We start from the raw sequence: 24,021 nt of genomic DNA on the forward strand, positions 1-24,021 counted from the left end.
ATAAATAAAATGCCTGAATTAACACAGAACCCAATGTGATGAAATTTGTCAAGATGAAGATTGCAAGTAACCAAGTACAAAAGATCTCCCAAGTTGTGAACGAAAGAACAAAGGCTGACCAAATATGGACGCATTGTCTCTGCCAGGGGTATTAGCCTATGTTTTGATGTTAATGTGTAAAAAGTTTCTCCCACGCACACACACCCCTCTCCCACCCCTCCCAATCCCATCTCGCCAGCTCCCCAAGGGGGGAGCAGTGGCTGGCTCGATCTTTTTTTTTGCCAGAAACCAGACCGGCAATGTTGGTCCAACTCAGAAGTGATTGGTTTTAGTTCTTCTTTAACCTTGCATCGTTTGCCAGAAGAGGTTTAATTTTACAGCATGTAGAAAGAAAGGAGATTCGTTCCCATATGTCTTGTATCAGTTATGATATAACCAAATAGTGTGTTTATTCCCTGAAAGGTTCTCCACTGTAAGTTTATCGGCACAGTTAATGAATTGTAGTTCAACATAGTGCCATGTATCGGAGAATCAACAGGGGATATATTAAAGCCCTACAAATGTGTTTTTTTTAATGTAAAAATAGGCATCGTATGCCTTTTGATGTATCTTTCGTTTGAGACCGCACGATACGCGGTAGACACGACCAGCTGCTAAATTAGAAACTCGGGGATTAGGAGCAAAGCTTGCCAACTGTCTGATGTTTTCTTTTAATGAACTGCGAAGCTCCTTCCCATACCATGTCCGCCTCGTAAAAATCTTCCACAATGAGCCGTTTCTTCTGGGTTCAAATTGCAGGTGGTTTCGCGCAGGATACTCGACCGTTCGCACCGACCCGCCGTCGTTCCAGGGCAAACGTGGTTTGTCCCTGAAAATCAGGAACAGGGCTTTGATTCCTGCCCGAACGCTGGTGGATAGTGACCAACAAACAACCCCTGGCTCCTGGAAGAGACGGATGCTTTTGGAGGGTCCATGCGTCCGCATTCTCACGTGGTTCAAGTTACAGCGTCCCGTCTGCAAGGCTGGCCACGGCGCTAGGGCCCCCCTTGGTCTGGAGGATGAAAGCGCCACCGTCTCCTCTTTTGTTTTCTTCCAACGTACGCCGATAGCCGAACTCAAAAGGCTGAGAAAGTTACTGTACCTCCAGGAAACAAATGCCGCAAGATACGCGGATAAGAATTATTTTTTCTTCCTGATTTTTTTTGGCGTGACATGCGAGCAGATTCGGACAAAGATGGTCGAGGATTACTCCATGACATAGCAGCTGCGATTGTTTTTTTGCTGCATTGCCCACACCGAGGGGTAGACTCCCATCACCGGGAAAAATATTTGCGTGATGTATGTGCTTGAGAGTTTTACTGCTTGACTTCATTGTGTCTTATTGTTGCCAGTTTTACTTTGAGAAATGCACTATTATTTATTACATTTGTAACGTATGACTTGGGCTTCTAAATCAAACTGTGGAACGTAATTTTCTTCATATGGTTATGTGTTGAAAATTTTGTGTGAACATTTTAAATGATCCAGCACAATTCTCAAAGCCAGTGAAAGTTGTTTCCATTCTCAAAACAACAAAAAAGTCAGCACTATTTCTTTTTGGCCCACACTTATGGAAACAAAGATTTCAACAAGTGTTTTCCTAGTTAATCTATACATTGGGGGTTATTCTCATCCAAGTCAAACTAGTTTTCCCTCTCAAAATTAGCAGGGGGCTCAGACCAAACGGTTTGTTTCAACGAGTGCATTTGAAAAAAAGGAGCACGGTTAACCCGGACAAATTTTGTTTTTCAGGGTTGTTTTTTTATATAAGGGCCTACGTTATTACTACAGTGTGGAGCACTGGTTATGAGCCCACCAAAAATAGGGAGAGGGCGCCAAGGCTAGCGAGTGCTTCCGGAGATGGCTTCAAACTCGCAACGTTAATCGCACGACTGGCCCGTGAGGGGAAATGGCCCCCACACTGGGCACGAGTTTGCTTCGACCTGTGCCAGCCGTTAGTGTTAATTATACCCACTGGGCGTGGAACATTACAGCGTCCTGACAGCTGTCTGGTACAAGTGTAAAGTATTGCTCATGGTTCTTTTTTTAATCCCCTAACAAAAAAAATCTAGCATCATAATTTATATCCTTTACATTCATGTTTTCCATGTTCTGTCACACGAACAACATTTGGCAACAGCAAACTACGGCTAAGAGTTAGAAAGCCTAAAGGTGTTGTTGGACTCTTCACGAGCCCACTGAGAACATTTAATGACACTTCAAATTAATTTCCACCAAGTTTTCTTTCGCCATATTGTTTTACATTGCATTGTTCAATCCTAATGCAAAATACATTTGTAATTTAATGCCAATGCTCTGAAGTGGAATATTAAATTTTTGTATCAGAAGAGGGAGATTAATAATTATTGTTTGATATTTTACGAGTTAAAGAAGGCAATGCCCTCATGTTTGACCTATTTTTAAATCCTTTATATTAAGTTCGTTTGCTTGCTTACGACCGTGCGAATCTTTTGGTCGTTTTTTAAACCACTTCCCATGATCCAATCGAGCTGACATTTTCCACACAGACTCGTTGTGCGTGACAATTAATGTTCGTGAACATTTTTTTCCAAAATGTTACACTTTTTAGGACAAAAATATTCTATTTAATTACCAATTGCTTAATGGTGCAATGCAATCATCTGACCCATAGGTGGCAGCCATCTCAAGCCAGAGGACGAGAGGACTCTAGCCGCCACGCATATAAATGATTTATAGTGAAAAACTTTGTTTTTACGGGTTATACTTGTTACGCATCCACTTTGCGTCTATACAAGGTAAAGGTGCAGCCCGGCAATTGCTTGCTCACACCACCGCTGGTGGAAGGGTCTCCAATAGAGGGAGCTCTTAGAGAGCTCCTGGAGAGCTTCATAAATTTGGCCGACCACACGTCCAGCCATCTTGGAAGAGAAGGGCGTAACATATTTATACCAGCCCATACACGACCGGCCGATTTACGAACTGCGGTTTACTCGTCTATGCTTGGTGGACAGAGGCGGATGTATTTGTGAAATTCGCGTCGTGGTTTCAACGGTCACGGTGCGAGATCGAACGAGCGACCTCTGGATTCGAAGTCCAGTGTGTCAATCCTTCGCATCTTGGACAGTGTGCTGACCATTGCCACTGCACGTCATGACGTTTGTGTCTAGAGGAAACACTAACGGTAATATTTCGATTTAAAGCTTTTCGTGACTGCAGGGATTCATCTTCTTGGTTCTTTCGGTAAAGTCACGTAGAATGGAAATAATAAAATAATAAAAATCAAACATAATAAAATAATTCTCACGACGTTTCGGCCACAACGCATGCAGCCGTGCTCAGGTGAAGAACAGGTCTGTCGATAAGACAGAGTCTGAATGACAGACCTGTTCTTCACCTGAGGACGGCTGCTTGCGTTGTGGCCGAAACGTCGTGAGAATTATTAAATGTTTTATTTTTATTATTTTATTATTTCCATTCTACGTGACTTTACCGAAATAACCCAGAAGACTAACGGTAATGTTAGTGGTTATTAACTAATTATATTGTTATATTTTTTAAAGGCAAGTGTGTTCTTTCAGTATTCAAAATGTAACCCACCACTGTTTTCAATAAGTAAATGAACATTTACTTAATTTGCGCATGTATACACAGGTACCAAGAAACATTGTAACTTAGTATTTTTTCTCTCATGCTATTTGAATCTGGCAAGCTTGGAAGTGCATGATATTAAGCCAAGTAAAGCTTAGACGGTTACTACATTAAAATACCCAGACAGTTTGCTGAGTAAAAACTGGGCCAAATATGTCTGCATACGTGCAGACATTTGGTAGCTCTCTATTTGTTTAGCTGCCTGTCTTTAAAGTGGTATGGTGCATCCTGCCCATTCGGCCTCTTTTCACTTTACGTGAGATTAATGTAAACTTTGTGAAATTAGACTTAACAAAGTGTCGACTGTAAAGCACTGTTTAAAAAAAAATATTCGTCTGGGAGTAGTGGACAACACAATTGGTCCAATAAGACCTCGCACCGTATTTGTGCAGCTTTTTGTTTCCAAGCTTCTGCGCCTATTTTCAAAGCAGTTTCGGGTCCCATTTTAGGGTCTGATTTTGTAGGTCCGATTTTTTTGGTAAAAAAAAATTTCGTCCGATTATTTTGGTCCAATTTTTTTTGTCTGATTTTTTTGGTCTGATTCTCTATGCGGATTGGGGTGCAGACCCAAAGCCACACAAAGACTCCATCACAGCAATTGGGGAGTTCCGAGCAGAATTGGAGCCGCAGGTGCTCACGTCAGTACACTCATTCCAAGGACAGTCTGTGAGCCGACCAATCTGCCTCCCTTCCCATGTCACACACAAGTATCCGCACATGCTAATGTGCGTGCGTGAGAGTTACTCTGAACCTTTTTCTCGATCGGCTCAGCCATTAATGGGTGCCTGGTGTAGTGTACGCATGGTGCTTGTAATCGATCACTTCACAGGCATAGGCTGGTGAATCGCTGCAAGATATATGAAACTCCCAAACCACCGTTGCTGTGAGGATGATCATTAAAGTGTTAAATGCTCTACTCCTGGGTTTCTTCTGAGTGCTGCAGATTCTTCTCGCATGCCAAACAAGTAACATGAAGTGCTTAGGCTTGCTGATGCTTCCTATGGAACACTATCTCTTCTGCATCATCTCTATCCCTGTCATGAAGCAACAGAGGCAACATCAGCAGGGACAACAGGGGTAACATGTTGCACACTCGAAATGAAGGACGTGGGCAGGTGCTCCAAATCGAGGGCAGACATTTATTGTGGTTAATAGCAATCTTGTGAAGAACAGCACCGTCACTCTGTAAAATGCAACAGCACGTGTGTCACACAGCAATTCTTCTGAGTCGCCATTAACCATGTGGCTGGTGTCCAAGTCCGGTTAATCATTCACCCTGCAAGCCACCTACAGGCCCAACTCAGTCATCGCATGCTGCTGTACACACATGCATTGATGCACTGCACAGCACATCAGGACTTTCACAGAACCACACTTTACTCCCTTGCTGCACAAGGACATAATTAAAAGAGTGTTCCCTTCCTAATGTGCCACAATCAGCCACATCACTATGTATATAGTTGTATGTTGAACTTCTTTCGCACCGTACGTAGCCAACCGTGATAATCGTAGGTGCGGGGGAAGGACAACAAGCTAAACACAAAAGCAGTGTTTTCAATCTAAATGATTTAAAAGTGCATAGCTCCGGTGGCTTACTAATATCGGAAGGAAGAGCGAAGAGCGTTCTAGACGGCCGCAGAAGCACATCTGAAAGTGCGCGATGTGGTGACCGTCTTTATTCGATAGCTAAATTCTGATAAGGAAGTTTGATCTTCTTGGTTCTTTCGGTAAAGTCACGTAGAAGGGAAGTAATATTTTTTATTTTATTTTAATTATTTTATTACTTCCCTTCTACGTGACTTTACCGAAAGAACCAAGAAGATGAATCCCTGCAGTCACGAAAGCTTTAAATCGAAAAAGGAAGTTTGATATATCTAATTTTGTTTTTTGTTAATCGGCTTCATACCACAGCGATCCAACAATAGCAATAGTAATTTACTGCATTAGCACAATTTAGGCTGCGTTTCTAGTCAGAGTTGCCAATTGGAATTTCGTTGACCTGAGAGAGAAGCCCTTCCTTGGGAATTGAGCACAATTTCTTGTGCTTCCCTTGTTCTCTGATGGCATCCTGTCTAATAGGACAATACTGAATCAAGTGTTTAAAATGTGTTGCTTTCCTCAAAGATTGTATAGATAACTTCTCCATGCGCATTTGGATTGACATGCAGGATAAAATCAGTCCCGCTAGATTTTAGACTTGAAATAAAATAATGCACTTGTACACAGTATGGATTTGTTATTGTTACAATTGAATGTACAGACATCATCTGACAGGTCCGTTGTCAATACACTGCTGTGTGAAAGCCTCTCTACACATTGTGCTATTGATCATGGGACTGTTTGACCATACTTCCTTCACGCTGTTGGTCAGTGTGGCCTGATGAGGTGGGGTGGGCAGGCAGGACCGGTTCAAATGTCACTTTCCACTGATATTGGCTGTGGCTGGGAATTGAACTTTGGTTGCCAAAGTTGCTGGGTTCATAGCACAATGCACTAAACACCTCACCGTCAATCCACCCTGCTGTTATACAACGTTTATATCGTTTTTTATTACAACTAAATATTATTTTTTATGCATTTGACTGTTATATAGTGCTTAACAATGCACGATCATGTGTGCATTGTTAGGCACAAAATATGAGTCATTTTTATTATTTAAATAAATACTACTTATGCTTCCAATTGCTTCAGGATTTTGATGGGGTTGTAAAAAGAGAACTTATATATGCTGGGTGCCTAAAAGGACAGCAGGGGAATGTGCCTTTAACGTGAGGTTGCATGTTGGCCCGGCACACATGGGGTTGGGTTGTCAGCACAAGGCCCGGTCACCTTCATTCTATTCCAGGTTGTGTTGACCTCAGGCAGCCTCGAGTGGTCTCTGGTGACTGAGAAGACAATGGACGAGAATGCACGCTGCCCCTTTAAGCCAGGCCTGCATCTATGAAGGGGGGATGGGGGGGGGATGCTCCTTCACTAGATCATCACGGTATTTGTTACGTCTGTTGCAATATTGTGCCCTCCTGCTGAACACAGCTTGTCTCTGCCAGGACACAGTGCTGTGAATACAAATCAAAGGCACGATCATTGGCGCATTCAGCCCATGGCTCTGAACCTGATTTCTAGCTACGGCTAAAGCGAGTAGTGGGATATTTCTGAATCGGTCCTGGTTCTCCTCCCTGCTATCACTTAATTTAATTTCAGCAACTGACTAGCATTGCGATTTATTGTAAAATAACCCTCATCGACAAACCGCATGGATAGATGTGCATCAATCAATGGATTGAAATGAGCTATGAATGGAATTGTAAGCATTAACGATTCCTTGAATTGTTTGAGCATGATTTACAAGTTGCCGTGTTACCATTTTCTCCGCATTATAGGATGCTCCGGAAAGTAAACGTACCCTTAACTTGTGTTCATTGTCAATAAAGTCATACAAATCTGGCCACACACGTATATCTATGAGATGTTATGGTGGACCTCGAGCTTTTGCTTAAAAATACAGGGGGGGGGGGGGGGAAGTCTGTCTCATAATTCGGAGAAAATGGTATAAAACGTGTTTTTATATTCGAATGTCCATTTCACAGTTCATAGTGAGGGGTGTGCATGCTTACTGGATGTCCACACTGTTCAAGCAAGTCGTCTATAAGCACACGCTTTCTCCCATGACGTTTCGATTGCAACACAAGCAATCAGGGGAAAACCACAGCACAAAAAATATTCTTGCTGTGGTTTTCCCCCCTGATGATTATTGTGTTGCAATCGAAACGTCGTGATTTAATTTATTTTATTTCATTCCTACGTGACTTTGCCGAAAAGCACCAACGAGTATGGATCCCTGCAGTCACGAAAACTTCAAATCTAGATTCTCCCATAAGTGTTGTCAATGACACAATCTATGAATGCCTCCTCCTGTAAGGATGACTTTATGCTTTGCAAATATTTGGCATTGTCTGGATTTTTCTCCTCTTCCCCCCCCCCACAAAGATGGCACTCAATATAAACCACGTGCTTCAGTTTTAAAGCGAACGTAGCTTTATCATGAGCAGCCGTGCTTTATTTGAACTGCTGTCAGGAGGCCCATTCATTCACACACATTGCTTTTATGTTATTTTTTGCATATGCACGGCTCCATTTCCGGCAGGGTCTGGATTTGCGACCCAGAAAATGTCTCCACACCCTGTACACCACATCCAGTATTCTTCTCGCTATGGGTGCAACCGGCTATTACAGTTTTATGACAAAGTAAGCCCTGCACACGTGCAGTTTTCTAGCATTAAGCAGGTGAAGTGTCTTCGATTCGACAATGACCCAAAGCTAAAATGGTAATGGTATAGGATGTAATGTCAACAGTAGTTGGTCTGTGAGATCTCTTTTACCTAGTGGCAAAATATAGTAGTAGGTTTTTACCCTTTTAAACTGGTACAAAACTGACACCTTTATTCAAGGCATCATGTTTGCAATAACCACAACACAAGTAGTCAAAAAAGCAAACAAAAAGAAGCAACTCTGATAATGATAACAATATGCACTGTCCTTGAAGTTGATTGGTCCACACCCGAGACAGCTTTCTTTAGAGCCTAGTCCCCATTGGTGTTGAACCAGATGACACCAGAAGGCGTACAAATCAAACACAGTGCAATATCAGAGTATTGAGAGCTCGGGGTAAGCATTAACACTATGACTACTTGTGTTGTGGTTATTGCAAACATGATGCCTTGAATAAAGGTGTCAGTTTTGTACCAGTTTAAAAGGGTAAAAACCTACTACTAGTAGTTGGTCTGTGACCATCAGTGGTGATGCTCGACCACTGGGAGCCTTAAGTAGGCCTCTATCACGGTGTAAGACCGAAGAGATATTGACAAGAGATAGAGATTGGAGCAAGATGATATAAATGCGGACAAAAGATGGAGGTGTAACGAGGTGAGAGATACAGATGAAACAGAAATGTAGTGAAATGAGAGATGCAGATGAGATCAAGAATAAGTGAGATGAGAGAAGAGCTGTAGACAAGGTAGATATCCATCTTGATTTGAAGCTTTCGTGACTGCAGGAATCTATACTCTTTGGTTTTTTCGGTAAAGTCACGTAGGTAGAAAATAAATATTGGAAAGGCACTGAAAGAACCAAAGAGTAAGGTAGATATTAGATAGGTTAATTTGACATTATGTTCATTGTCTTTTTCTTTTCATTAGGATCTGAATTCAGGTTGATATATTTAGTGCATACCTGTTATTGTGAATGATACTGGGGGTTCCTTGTGCTGCTTGAGGCCCTAAGATTTTGCAGGGCTTGTCTAGCAGCACCACTGGTGACCATCACAATTGGTAGCATGTGAAAGCCAATGAGTCAACGATGAGCAGTGGCCAGATTTGAGTTCAGGAGCTCTGAGGTATCCAATGCAGTGCCACCATAAGGCTCTATTGTGAGTTTAGAGACACACGTTGTACTGATTTTCCCTGTATAAATAATATAATTAATTAATCGCAGCCCTTTGTCAATCCACGAATGGATGAAGGCCTCCACATGCAATGTTGGTTGTGGGAATGTGTTTGATCATACTTCACCATCCTGGTCAATGCAATGGCCGTTGATGCAAGTGCAGACGCTGGACTGATTCATGAATCGCTCATCGCTTAACGTTGACTTGCACACAATATCAGCGAAGCAACGTCAATACACTTTCACAATTGTATTTAGATATTTGACAATACGTTTGTGTTTTCTAACTGTCATTAATATTTAACGCTCTGGCCGTAGTGGCACCTGCGCACAGTCTTCTGCCTTGGAAGGTGATGTTGGTGAATCGTCTGTGGGACACCCAGCTGTAAGATTGTAACAGCCTTTAGGAGACACTGATTTTGTTTGCGTTCTCATTTGTAGAGGAAAATTTCCCCCAGATAATTCGGTTCCCTCCGACAAAGAATACTTCATAAATGTACCGAACCCTCGACGGAAGACACACTGCATATGTTTTCGCGGCTTGTGTTGTACGCCTTTCCAATGTGTGTGTGTGTGTTTTTATGGGTTGTTGTTCATGACCGTTTCCAACATTGAACGGGCAGAGTGAGATGTCAGAATTTATGCGAAACCACGCGAGGTAACAACTCGTAAACACATTCGAGAACCTCGAGTGGAATTCTGGAAAACAAAGTCTTGAGATGCAGGCACAGGCTTCCCGGTGGAATAAAGTACTGTCATCTATTTATGTATGTGTCCCACATTGATGTATCATTTTGGAAGGCGCAAAAAGTGCAGGCGAATCTATTGATAGGGTTAATATTCAGTGCTGTGCATTTACCTTCCTTTGAAGGGCCTAAATTCGGATTCTGCCCAAGCGTGTATTTACGGCGCATGGCTCAAGGCATGGTGTACCCCAGTAATGACAGTCACAATTTGGAGCCCATTCCCCTTCTCTCCGCCCCACTTTTTTTGAGCAAAAAAGGGGACCACATCATTCCGAGGCTTGTGGAATTTCCGGGCGTCTGTTTTACATTTTGAGATCACCGTTTTTTTAAACATTTTGTTTAGACTTGCCCTTTGGCATCGCAACGCTGGCCTGTGCCTCCATCGCTAAACAAAAGTTTTTTTTTTTAAAGTCCTCGACGTGCGAGAACTTTTTTTTACGGGTAAAGATTGAAACGATGTTTGCGCTCGGTGCATACTTTCTTGTGTGTGCTTTGTAGGTTAACATCTGCGATATGAGCGTAAAGTACCAACTTCCTCTGCAGATGTTAGAAGCGGAATGTAGCATCTTTCTAGGTCAGCCGCTCTGCATATCTCATGAAGAGTCCAAATGCGTTTAAATTTAAAATGTATTCTCATTTCCGTTTAACACATGTTAAAACGGTTAATGTGTTTATCCATTTTGTTAAATATAATTTTTGTTTTGTTTTAAAATGTAACTATTACAAGATTTTAGTCGGCATGAAACAAGCCAAATTTGTTACACATTGTTTTTTTACATGGATTTCATGGCTTTCAACATAAAAAAAATCCCCTTCCAAATATTTTTTTTGTAAGGGATCGTTTCCTGCAACGCCGTAAAATATTAATATACGATCTCATTGCCATTGATTCATGTTACATGTTAGTACCCGCGTTGTTGTGAAGTCTCAAACACCATAGAATGTATGTGTAGGGCTGTTACAGAGGGTCTGTTTGTGTAGGGCTGTTTACATAGGGGCTAATGGAAAACAGACACAGTGGGCGGGGTCTCCGTGAGCACACGGGGTGGTGCCCGCAACGACGTCCGTACTGGACGGCGTGAGGGGGGTTTCGATCCTCTAACGGGGTATAAAAAGGGTTGAGCCAGAGAGCTCGGGGCTCAGTCTTAGAGTAGTTAAGAGAAGAGAGAAGACCAGCCAGATAGGCCCTGGACTCCCCCTGGGACGCCGCCCTTGTAAGGGCAGTGCAGGCTGGAGCCAGTGGCGTGGTCCCGGAACCAGAGTCAGACCTCTGGGATTCCGGGTACCGTAGCCCGACTAACCAGTGTCGGGCCAGACAGCCTCCCCTAGCCCGTTAGCGGAGGACCCAGCTAGGAAGGCTAGCTAGGGGTGAATTCCCAGTTGTACGGGTGAGGGGGCCGATACATCCCTCTAGTACTGTAAGCCCTTTGTGTAAATAAATACGTGTGCCTTACCCCGTTGTCCACGCGTCTTCAACAACACTTCATCTGGTGTCAGAAGAACCAAGAACATGGACACGCGCCAAACAGCTCGAGCCAGGGAACAGCGGGCGGAGGACGCCGCCGAAATTGCCGAGCCCGAGATGGCTCTACTAGACGACGTGCAGCCGGGGCCGGATGCGGGCTTACCGGAGCATCGCCATGAAGAGGAGCAGCGGGGAGACGACCTGAGGCTGGCTCATGAGAGGCTGGCGGAACTGCTCTACGCCGCTGCCGCTGCGCTGGGGGACATCACACGGCTGGCGGCTGGTGGTCCACCGCGGGGCGAGAGGAACCGGCGTGTGGAACGCCTTCCCGCCATTTCTGAAGATTTAAATTTTGAAATTCCCGCCATCGACGCAGCGACCGCTAGGGGCGTGGCCAACCTCAACCTGGGGTCCGACATCGGCCGCGCTGGGGCTGCTGCATCAACGACGGAGGAGGGCGCGTCATCAAAGCTGCGACAGGCGATGCCATCTGCCATTCGCGCCGAGACGCAGCCGAGTCGGGGAGGCAGCAGTCCACGGGACTCCACGGCAGCCGCTGCGCTACACCAAAGGCTGCCCCCGCTTAAAGAATTCGTGGGCGCAGAGGGCGACTGGAGCGGCTTTCAAAGACGCTTCCTCGCCCACCAGGAGATGGCTAAATGGACGGACGAAGAAGCTCTCAGCGCCCTGCCGGCGCTCCTGGACGGCGACGCGCTTGCCGCCCTAACATCGGCACCAAAGGAAAGGCGCTCCACGTTACCGATGGCGCTGCAGCTGCTGGGAGGGGTCTACGGACCGTCGGCGGAATGCAGACAGGAGTTCTACGACCGCAAGCGGGGAGAGAAGGAGTCGCCCCTAGCGTACCGAACGAGCCTCCTGGCGATGGCCAAGTCGGCCTTCCCCCGGATGGATGACGACGGCATCGACGCTATGGTAACGGAGAAGATACTCCTCCTGGCCGACGATCTAGACATCGCTGTCGTCGCACAGGAGGACGCGGAAATGACATCGCTCCAGGCGGCGCGGCTCCTCCACGCAAACCTCCTGTCGCTTCGACGCAAAGCCAGCAGGGCATCGGCGGGGCGTGCGGTGGCTGCAGCCACCCTTCCGACGGAGGAACTCTACGCCGTCGACCACCGACGGCAACAGGCGACGAGTGCACGGCCGGGCCAGGACGGGTCAGGCCGTTCCGACCACTCGTCACCTCCGACGTCGCTCCCGCGGTGTTATAACTGCGGCGTCCGGGGCCACGTCGCCTCGGGGTGCCGCTCTCCTCGTCAGCGCGGGACGACACCTCACCGGGACGACGGGCCTCATCCCAAGCTCCACCGTCAAAAACCGGCGAGTCGCGGCACCCCACACGTTTGGCCCACACACACACCCGTCACGCACTCAAACACCGCGACGAGAGGGGGGCCGGTATCACGCACCATCGCACCATCACGCACCACTCCGGGTACCCATATCGAACCCGGCCAGTGGTCCGTGCTGGCCGATCGTGTGGTTGCCGCATCGTCGGGGTCGTCGGCCGTTGTAGGATATATCGACGGGGTGGAAGTGCGCATCCTGGTCGATACGGGGGCATCGGCGACTATTATTTCGGAATTAATTTACAATATTCTCCCTGTCCGGAGCCGTCCTTTGATGCCTGTTAACGTACCATTCTATGCGGCTAACGGGGGCTCACTTGGCATCATCGGACAAATTCGTGCCCAAATTTGTATTGGGGAAATTAAATTGTCTGGGCCGATTTTTGTTTCGTCCTCGCTGGCGGTTCCGTGCCTGCTGGGGACGGACTTCCTGGCCAAAATGCCGATTGTAATTTTGATCGACCAGGGGTGCATAGAGCTTCCATCGGGCAGATGCATGGCGTTCCTGCCATCACCAGTTGCGACTCGGACGGCGTTCGCGACGGTGCCGGCGTTCGTGGAGAGAACGGTACGCGTTCCTCCGGGAACGCAAATGTTGGTGCCTTTGAAGCTTCGGCGGGCCCTCGTTAAGGGTGCCGGGGCACAAGGGGTACTGTTGGGACCGTCTAGGGCCGGGGTTAGTGGACCTGATTTACTACCGGCCCAGACCATGGTGAGAGGGGATAGTGAACCCTTCATCGCGGTCCTAAACGTGGGCTCGCGGACGGTGGTGCTCCCACAGGAGACCGTGCTTGCTCACGCAACGCCGGTGCCGTGTGAGGAGCCCGCCGTCAATTCCGTCAACACTGTCCCTGCGTCGCGACCGCGTTCGGACAGCGATGAAGGGTGGCTCGAGGCGCTTTGTGCGGGATCGACGGACCTGTCCGATTCAGAGCGTCAACAACTTAAAACGCTATTGCGAGAATTTTCCGACGTTTTTAGTCGAGATAAATATGATTTGGGCTGCACTCACTTGCTGCGTCACCATATTGACACGGGTGACAGCGCGCCAATTCGCCAAAATCCGTTTCGGTTGAGTCCCGCCGAAAAGGAACATGTCAAATCGGCTGTTGATGACATGTTAGCCGCGGACATCATTTCTCCTTCCACCAGCCCTTGGGGAGCGCCGATCGTCCTGGTTAAAAAGCAGGACGGTTCGTTGCGGTTTTGCGTTGACTTCCGGCGTCTTAATAAAATTTCGGTTGCCGACGCATACCCGCTCCCTCGGATGGATGAATCGCTTGACGCTTTGGCGGGAGCGCGATTCTTTTCCACACTCGATTTACTTTCGGGATTCTGGCAGCTTCCTCTGGATGATGAGTCTAAGCCTAAAACTGCTTTTCGTACACCGCACGGCTTGTTTCAATTCAACAGGTTGCCGATGGGCTTGCACTCAGCGCCGGCAACTTTCCAGCGTTTGATGGAATTGGTTTTGGCTGGACTGCAATGGGAGTCGTGCCTCATTTATTTGGATGACGTTATCGTCTTTAGTAAAACTTTTGATGAGCATCTCCAGAGGTTGCGGGCAGTTTTCCTAAAGATGCGGGCTGCTAATTTGAAATTTAAGCCCCAAAAATGCCATTTGTTGCGTGATTCGGTGCGTTATTTGGGGCACATCGTGGGACGCTCGGGTATTGCTACCGATCCCGCCAAAACGCAGTGTGTCAGCTCCTGGCCGACTCCCACCACAGTGGGAGAGGTCAGGAGTTTTATTGGGTTCGCGTCGTATTATCGACGGTTTGTTGCTGATTTTGCAACAATTGCAAAACCCCTGCACGCTCTAACATCTAAAGGGGTTCGTTTCCACTGGGGTCAAGAGGAGGAGGCTGCGTTCCGCTCCCTTCGGGACGCCCTGGTGAAAGCCCCTCCCTTGATCTACCCTGATTTTTCGAAACCCTTTTTGCTCGACACCGATGCGAGCAACACGGGTATTGGGGGTGTGCTTTCCCAGGTGGTTGATGGCGTTGAACGGGTGGTCGCATACGGTAGTCGGGTGTTGTCTCCTGCGGAGCAGAGATATTGTGTTACCCGTAGAGAACTGTTGGCAATTGTTTTTTTCATCCAACAGTACCGCCCATATCTGTACGGTCGGCATTTCACCGTCCGCACAGATCATGCGGCACTACAGTATGCCCTGCGGGTTCAACAACCATCGGGACAGTTGTCTCGATGGTTGGAGGTTCTCCAGGATTTTGATTTTGAGACCACTTACCGTAAGGGCGTTCGCCATACCAACGCGGACGCTCTGTCACGCATGCCAACCGCCTCGGAATGTGCATGCCTCCTGGGGTCGGGACGTTGCAGACCTTCAGGGGACGCACCGGTCCCGATCCTGGCAGCCACCGACGATGACGAGCCACTGGCTGAGAATTCTATCGAACAACAGGGAAGGGATTCCCTGTTGGGGTTGCCCGTCACTGAGTGGGGGCGCCTCCAAATGGAGGACACCTCCCTCCTCGGGTGGCGTCGTCGCGTCGGGGGTGCTGGCCGGGTGAAAGGTGATTCGGGTGCATGGGAAATGGTACAGGGTCTGCTCATGCACTGGGACGCAAAATCACAGCGACATCGGCTGGTCGTCCCTTCGGAGTTGCGAGGCAAAGTGGTGTGGGCCGCGCATGAGCGCCTGTTACATCTGGGGACTCTAAAGACCCTTGCACTAATACAGCTAGATTTTTTTTGGCCTGGTATGACAAAGGATGTGGGGGATCTTCTGAGTTCATGCCCGCGGTGTGCGCAGCGGAAACCGCCGGCGCGGGAGTCTAACCCGCCTTTACAATCGATCAAGGTGTCCAGAATAAATGAGCTGGTCGCACTGGACATCTTGGGCCCATTTCCCGCCACCCCCAGGGGCAATAAGTATTTGCTGACAGGTGTCGAGTATTTTACGCGCTGGCCCATGGCCTGGCCCCTTGCCAACCAGTCGGCAGCAGCCATCGTGGACGCCTTTGTTCAGGGATACGTCCTGGACAAAGGTGCCCCGGAACGGCTGCTGACCGACCAGGGTAAAAATTTTTCCAGCAAATTACTTAAACAAGTCTGTGACCTCTTAGGCACAAAGAAAATTCGGACCTCCCCGTATCACCCACAGACTGACGGAATGGTCGAGCGCCTGCATCGCACCATTTCGTCAATGATGGCACAGCAGGTCTCAGATTCCCAGACTGATTGGGACCTGCATATTCAGGGGGTCTTGGCGGCATATAGGATGGCACCCCATGCAGCTACGGGGTTTTCCCCCTTTTACCTTATGTACGGTCGCGAACCCGACCCGCCTGTTCGCGCCCAGCTGCAGATCCCCGACCAGCAAGGAAAAACAAAATTGGCTGACCACGTCAAATTTAATTTGGCTAAGTTAACAGAGGCGCGGGATGCTGCGAGGTTAAACTCGGACCTCCGTCAAAAGGCGAACGAGCGCCTCAGGTTGGGTCGAGCGCATGTCATACAGTGGAAACCGGGGGACAGGGCATGGTTGCACTGTCCCCAAGTACCCCTGGCTACCTTCCCAAAGCTGGCGCGACCGTGGCGGGGGCCTGTGGAAGTGGTCGAGGTCCTGCGACCACAGTGCGTGCGCATTCGTTGGGGGAAGCGGCGATGGTTCGTGCACCCCTCTCGGTTGAAACCTTTCGTCGCGGCACACAAACCCACTTCACACATGCGTGGCCAGACGTGTGGGGGGTCGACCGACTCACTAGGTCCGTCCCCACCGCGCTCACCTAATGCCTTGCCGGCCGTGCCACCTCCAGGTGCATCGAGACTGACGGGCTCACGCCCGACCACCCCTTCTGGGGATACCAACAGTCACGAGGCATCAGAGGAGGCCCCGCTCCCGGACGGACGATTGCCACCTGACGGTCCGCCACCCGGGGTTTCCCCGTGTGAGGGGCCCGCCGCAAGGACACGCGCAAAAATGCGCAAACTGTTGTGAAACCGCAAGGACACGCGCAAAAATGCGCAGACTGTTGAGGAACCGCAAGATTTGTATATATATGTTGTGTTCATTGTGTGTTGTGTGGGGGGGGGGGTGTTCCCTGTCCATTGCATTCACGTACGTTGGGCTCACCTGCTGTTGTGTGCATTGTGGCTTCGCTACAAATTGTATATAGCTCGTTCTTACGGTATCCGTATTTATTCGGGGGGGGGTGCGTCGGATTGTTCCCTTTCAGGGTTGAGGGTTTTGTTGTTGTCATTGTCGTTGTTGTTGTTGTTACTGTTGGTTCCTTCAAGTTAGCGTTAAAAACGTTTTTTTTAAGGCACACGCGGGGATCCAGGGGTTAAATAACCTTTATTGAAAGTTGTTGCAGCCGGGACGGCTGCGAGCTGTACAGGGGGGGGTGATGTAGGGCTGTTACAGAGGGTCTGTTTGTGTAGGGCTGTTTACATAGGGGCTAATGGAAAACAGACACAGTGGGCGGGGTCTCCGTGAGCACACGGGGTGGTGCCCGCAACGACGTCCGTACTGGACGGCGTGAGGGGGGTTTCGATCCTCTAACGGGGTATAAAAAGGGTTGAGCCAGAGAGCTCGGGGCTCAGTCTTAGAGTAGTTAAGAGAAGAGAGAAGACCAGCCAGATAGGCCCTGGACTCCCCCTGGGACGCCGCCCTTGTAAGGGCAGTGCAGGCTGGAGCCAGTGGCGTGGTCCCGGAACCAGAGTCAGACCTCTGGGATTCCGGGTACCGTAGCCCGACTAACCAGTGTCGGGCCAGACAGCCTCCCCTAGCCCGTTAGCGGAGGACCCAGCTAGGAAGGCTAGCTAGGGGTGAATTCCCAGTTGTACGGGTGAGGGGGCCGATACATCCCTCTAGTACTGTAAGCCCTTTGTGTAAATAAATACGTGTGCCTTACCCCGTTGTCCACGCGTCTTCAACAACACTTCATATGTAAAGGTGAATTTGACCTCTTGAGAATTACAAATACTCATCACGTGTACGAGACAGCCATTGCTCACAGAGGCAATGGACATTTTAGGACATTTTGCTCCTTGTTGAGTTTGCAGTTATATCGAATGTGCCACTATCCTAGCTTATCCATGTTTTGGGTGCCTGTTGATTTGGCTGCAGGGTTTGAACATGTGTTTGTCTTGAGTGTTAATCATGCAATGCCACCGACTGTATCCTGTGTTTCCACATGTTAAAGGTTAATGTGGTAATGAAAATAGGCCATACACACACGTATTCTGATTTCACTCAGCTGACATTTATAATCCGAAGGTGGTGATTGTATAATGACATAAAGTTTGTTTTTGTTAGAGTATGTGTAAAATATTTTTTTTACATTATTTGTCATATTCATTTATACACTATGGATAGTTTGTAATGAGGTGCTCATTTGTAAGCTAAAGCCCAGATAATTAGAAACAGACCAATTCTGCTTAAGTAGCTACGGAATTATAACAAAAAAAATTCGGCGTTCTTATACATTATGATGATGAATGCCTCCACAAGGTGGTGGTAGTGGCAGCGACGGCTTGGGGGATGCCTTCATCCAGCAGTGAATTGATGGTGCATAATTATGATAAATGATTAATAATTCCATTGATTTATCACGAACCTGAAACCCAGTTAATTGTATGTCAGTTTCGGAAGGTGTCAGTAAAGTAAACACAAGTATCATGCTCTAAACTTCATTTAAAAAAAAACTCAACCTTCATCAATGACACAGTGCCCATAAGAGAAAGAAATATATTTACACGATCTAACCCAAAAAAACTCTATTATGAAATAAATATATATTGGTGACATTTTGGCCAATGGCTCTTCTTCATAGCACTTAAATAGAGGCTAAAAGGTTAGATTGGATAATAGAAGTTAAAGACTTTCTTAATAGTTTTTTAATTGGCATATGAAGCGTTACCCCTTTGGCTTTTGGGGATTTATTGTGTTACTTTAGTTATACTTTAAAGTGTAACACGAGCTGCATATGATATGCGAAAATATTAGCGCTGCATATGCATCGTATGGAATCGAACATCACACACATTTACCTGTAAGTTAATTAGAGTGCCATCATTAGCACCGAATATTTGTTATAAGTCGGAGAATTATATGAATATTCAATGACCCTGGGGACCTGTCTTTGAGCTTTACATTTTAAGTATGCAACCATACAATGTATTTTGAAGGCAAAATACTTCTGTGTGTCTATAATCTTGAAAGGCCTGTTATGTTTTTTATTGTCAATTTCACTTTTCCAAAAGCACTACATTATGCTGTGGTTTGCCTCTTTATTTCAATTTTTTTTTATCCTGATGCTCAGGTATAAAATATTTTACTGTTTTGTGTCTATCAAATATTGATTTCCTTATGTTCAGAAAAGTTGTTGTACTTGGATTTGATTTTGCGCATATGTTTATTGAGGTTTCAAAGTTTCCTGTAAATAGTGTTGTTGCGAATGTACCTCCTTGTCTGACACCTCTTCTGATTTGTATTAAATTTACTTTCTTGTACGGAGTCCTCCACGTATCCGTGGCATTCAACAGAAATCGTAATCAGAAGCAGACAATGTGCCCAAGAAAACTACTGCCATGGAGATGGAGTGATGAGATAAAGTCACGTGGAGGATTCAAGTGGAGCGTGGCATCATGGGACAATGTGGGATGGTGACGGTGTAGGGAGGCCTTTATCCAGCAGTGGGTAGAACTTGGCTGAAAAAATACACTTTGTTAAGTGTTCAAATGAGGTAACGGTGCCGCCTTGCAATGCCTTACTCACGCCCACTGATGGTGGAAGGGCCTCCACGAGAAGAAGCTACACATCTCACCTCGATATCCCACATCTGGAGGGTTATTTGATCCACTCTTCCACTCTGGCCAGATGCATTGGAAGAGTTGGGAGTTCCCACCATCCGCTACCTGCCGATCCATTATCCGTGGGGCACCCACTCACTTATACTACTGGGTGGGAAGATTTAGCAACTGGGCAAAGAGCTTTTCTAAAATTCTCAATTCTGCTTGGATATCTTCCGTTTTGTAATGCTATTCCGAGCTCCAAAGCAGCCATCATTGTCAACTTTAAAAAATACCGCATTAAGATTACCCTGATAATATCCTGTTCGTTGTTCAGTGACTGTAAAAATGCAATCGTTGGCATCGTGCATATTGGCTCATTGTCTAACCACTAGATTATCTTGGTTCACATTATTGTCGTTATTCGATATCTCTTTCCAGATCTGCTTGCTCAAGTGACATCCGCTAAGCTTATTCCAAGCCCTCATGACTTCCTGTGTTGTTATTGCCCCAGTTTGAAGTGATGCTATGTTGCCAACTTATTGGTGGGACTCTCTATTGCTTGGTTATACAACTGTATACAAATACCATGTGATATTGCGCTCTATGTCACTGATCGACGGTGTCTGTGAAAAATCTGTTCTTTGTGCTGCATGCTCATTTCAGCCCATTTCTTTTATTGAATTGTTTGATTTGCTATTTAACACACGTGCGTGCGGTGCCATGCGCTGGTGTCGCCTCTCGGGGTGTACAGTACGATTCTTCAATTCACTTCTTGACGAAGCTCCCACTGGCACGTGGAGCGAAACGTCGGACATTGGGTCACTCGAACGACCGAGGAGGCTTTCGCAGTCGCGCCGTACGTCTCTCCGATTCGGCGTTCGCTTTGCACCGCGTGTGGTTCTTTTTCCGCAATGTCTGACGTTTAAATCCCAGCAACACGTGGGGCGAAATGTCACACACCGTGAGAACAACAGGCGGCCCAGGCCAAAGGCAGATCAGAGAGTGATGTTTTTGCATGTACCGTGAAAGTAATTATTGACAAAAAGATAACGGTATATGATGGTGTAATGCCTTTCCTCATAATTGCTTTTGGATTCGTGTTCGCATTATGCGTAAATTGTGCAGTTGTGCTTTCTGTTCTTATCAAAAGTCGATCTGTTTTTTTTATTCTCCCTTACTGCGACCCATAAGCATCGTGTGACTTGAGTTTAGCAATTCAAAGAACGCCTTAGCCTGGTTATTATTTCATCATTGACATTGCCATTCACATACTCTTGTTATTCTTTATGCTACTGTTGTAACTGTACGTGTAGATTTTAATTAATTGGAATTAACATATCATACCAGGCCATATTTCAGTCCACACTGTTTTTTTATGTGTGTGTTTGTGTGTAGGGAATAAGATGGATGGCTCCAAGAGGCGGTCTGCAGGGCACAGCATTCTAAATATGACAACTGGCTACTAACATCTGGTTTACATTGAATGTGTACCCAAGCCACTGAATGTGGGGGTGAACATTCCTTGCTTATGAAGCGAAATGCATGTGTGTGTGTGTTATGGTTGTTTATTGAGAACCAGCTCCTAATGTTCTAGTCAGACTCTGAGGTTGTTGTTTTTTTCCCCCTCCTTTTATTCAAAAGGTCAAGTTACATTCTGTGGGACTATATGAAAATAAAAAAATATATTTGCTTTGTTTTTTTATTAAGTCAGGCTGTGAACAACGATACAGGAATTTAAACAATTCTCAAACGAACAACAACATATTTAGGGAACTCTTTGGGATGTTTTTGGTTAACCAACAAGTTTTGTGAGCGGCACGAGATTTTCATGTTTAATGTAGGTCTCATGATTCATATTATCCTTTACAATTTTTTTATGAATATCACATGGCCTCAAGAAAATAAATGCTTTAAGCACATTTTCCCCTTTTCACCTAAAATTCAAGGCTTGACACTTGGACACTGTGAGCTTGCATCCAAACATTACAATCGAGTCATTCTTTTCATATTGGTGTTGAGCTCCGTGCTTTTACAAAATATTGTATTAAATTGAGGCCGATTGCGATGTTTTTTTTTGTTCATTCAAGGTTTATTGCCGTGTAATATTAACAGTTTACGGACAATTACAAAACATTATATCAACAGTCTTTGCAGTGGTCTATTACTTCATTCCTCAGTACAGGTCACAGATTAGCTTTTACCCAGCATAAGGTTGTTTTTTATACATGGTTTTGTCATTTTTGACAGACGATAGGTGGAAAATCATCACCTACTGCAGACTTTAAAACATCCAAAAAAATAAAAGCATCATGTTTCTACAGCTACCCACTGTCGTTTGAATCGGTGCCGATATTATACAAGATGATGATTTCTTACTTGCAAACAACACACAAAAACCCTGAAGTAATTAACAAAAAATTGTAAAAACCCCACAGATACTAAAATACGCTAGCTTGTGATTAACAAAGAGCTTCAAGTTCAAAAATGGAAAGGAATTAACATAGATCACATTAAAGTATTTTACATGTAGTTTTTTTAATGTATATAATGTAATGTATTTTTAGAAAAAAATTATAGAATCAAAACGTACAGTAATTCTTTCATATTCATTTGTACGTTTGAAATACGGCTTAGCAGTGCAGTATTCTTCATAACCATATTACTAGCACCATTTTTTTTAAATAGCGTGTTGTTAGTCAGCGAATCTTACAACAATTGCATTCATATTAACTGTTTGTGTAATAGCTAGTAAGCCAAACAACTCCTGTTTCACGTTTTTGAGTTACTCTTGTAATCTGGCGTCAAATGCACCACTTCTTTTTGGGACCACAAATGGCTGTGCAGACTTTCACGCTGAATTGATTAACTTTTCTGGAAATGTTTATATATATTTTTTATTTGGCAGTACTTGAGTTGCAAACGCCAATACATCATTGCTTAATTAAGTTGTGCTTTTTGGAATTACTGGCCTTAACCCAGGAAAATGCACATTGACATATTTTGACCAACAGGCAGACATTTATTACCATTTTGTCACAATTCACTTTTAAAAACGTTAAGTTTAATTCTTATTGCAGAAAGCCTGACTGTTACAATTTCAATTCATGTATGATAACATTTCATAGTTTTTGTCTTGCCTATCATGATGCAAAGAGATCAACTTATAGAAAATGTCATTAGACTATTACTCCAGTATTGATGCAAAGCTAACATAAAATTGACAGTCTCATTGGGCATCTTGCATTCAAAAGTTTGAATCTGAATAGCGCAGAATTTAGAAATACAGAGCTAAAGTTGAAACAAAGGGGGCAAAAATATTGTTCAAAAATAAAATAGAAAAGGCATGTACAATGATATCTCAATTATTTTATATAATACTTTTAATACAGTACCCAGTTTATTTCAAGCCAATTTGTTATTATTTAGTGTGTGGCGCACAGCTTCACAACCGTAGTTATATATTGTAACAACATCACTGCTCTTTGGAGTAGACAATGTACATGGTTAATATTGTACTTTGTGTTTGCGGTATCACTAGGCAGCTTTCTAAATGCATTATTATTATTATCATTATTGGTAGTTTTATTTCAATCAACCCCCAACCTTTATTCCCCCACCTACCCCACCCACATAACAACACTCCGTTTTTTCCAAATCTCGTATTCCTCACACAATCTCTCAGCAATGACCTCAACCCTTACTGCTGTCTAACTCAGTGGTGCGCGCACACTCACACATACACGCGCGCGTGTGTGTGTGAGTGTGCGCGCGTGGCGTGCACACAGGCACGAGCGGCGGGTGCGATCAATGCAGCTGGATGCGCAGCTTCAATCGCAGAGCCTGACCGAGCTCCCCGGCGAGGTAGTCCTTCTCGTGAGCGGCCTCCAGCCGCCGGAGCTCCTTGCGGCGGAAGGTGGGCACGCCGGTGACCTCGAGGGTGTGAGTGGACGGACGCTGCACGGCCGCCGCCTTGCGCTTGGCAAGCAGCAGCGAGCTGCCGAGGTCGCTCCGGCTCTCCGACTCGCTCTCGTCGTCGGCTAGGATCTGACCGATGCGGAAGATGCCCGCCTCGTTGCCAGCCACGATTGAGTACTTAACGTGGTTGTTAAGCGGGGCGAGCGCCGGCAAGAGGTCGAGGATGGAGTCTCCGTCCTCCAGCGAGCTGATGTTGACGTGCACGATCACGGGGCGCTCCACGTCCAGGCTGGCCATGTTGATGTCTGTGGCGTTCTCGCGCAACTGCGGCACATCGGTGGGAAGAAAGGAACACGAGTGCGCTCGGTTAACCTCTCGTTTTTTTTCTCACTCCCCTGCGGTATGAAAACGATGTAATTTTGAGAGCTCGGGTAGATGAATGCATGTCCAAAGTTATATCGTTCTCGCTGAGATAAAACATTCAACCATAATTGGAAATTAAGCCACGATGAAGCACGATGAAGCAAGGCAATGCATATAACGACTCTATAAAAAATAATGACATCGGGTCGATCCGTTGTATGTCTGTTTATTGGACTAGGCATGGGAAGAAACAATGGTGTGATATGCAACACACTAGGAATAGTTGCCT

The 24,021-nt window shown here is 46.0% G+C and overlaps 1 protein-coding gene across 1 annotated transcript in view; it reads right to left on the bottom strand.

The window, feature by feature from the left end:
* Positions 1 to 21,061: 21,061 nt before the first annotated feature.
* LOC133346604 (fibrillin-2-like) overlaps positions 21,062 to 24,021 on the bottom strand; it is a 79,217-nt gene continuing 76,257 nt past the window's right edge. Inside the window, exon 65 of the mRNA XM_061558292.1 lies at positions 21,062 to 23,693. Coding sequence (XP_061414276.1) covers positions 23,259 to 23,693 — 435 coding nt within the window. The 3' untranslated portion in view covers positions 21,062 to 23,258. The remainder of the gene's footprint in view (positions 23,694 to 24,021) is intronic.

The sequence above is a fragment of the Lethenteron reissneri genome, chromosome 24 (genome assembly GCF_015708825.2).
Source record: "Lethenteron reissneri isolate LAM-NWPU_2019-01 chromosome 24, ASM1570882v1, whole genome shotgun sequence".
In the NCBI taxonomy this organism is placed as follows: domain Eukaryota; kingdom Metazoa; phylum Chordata; class Hyperoartia; order Petromyzontiformes; family Petromyzontidae; genus Lethenteron; species Lethenteron reissneri.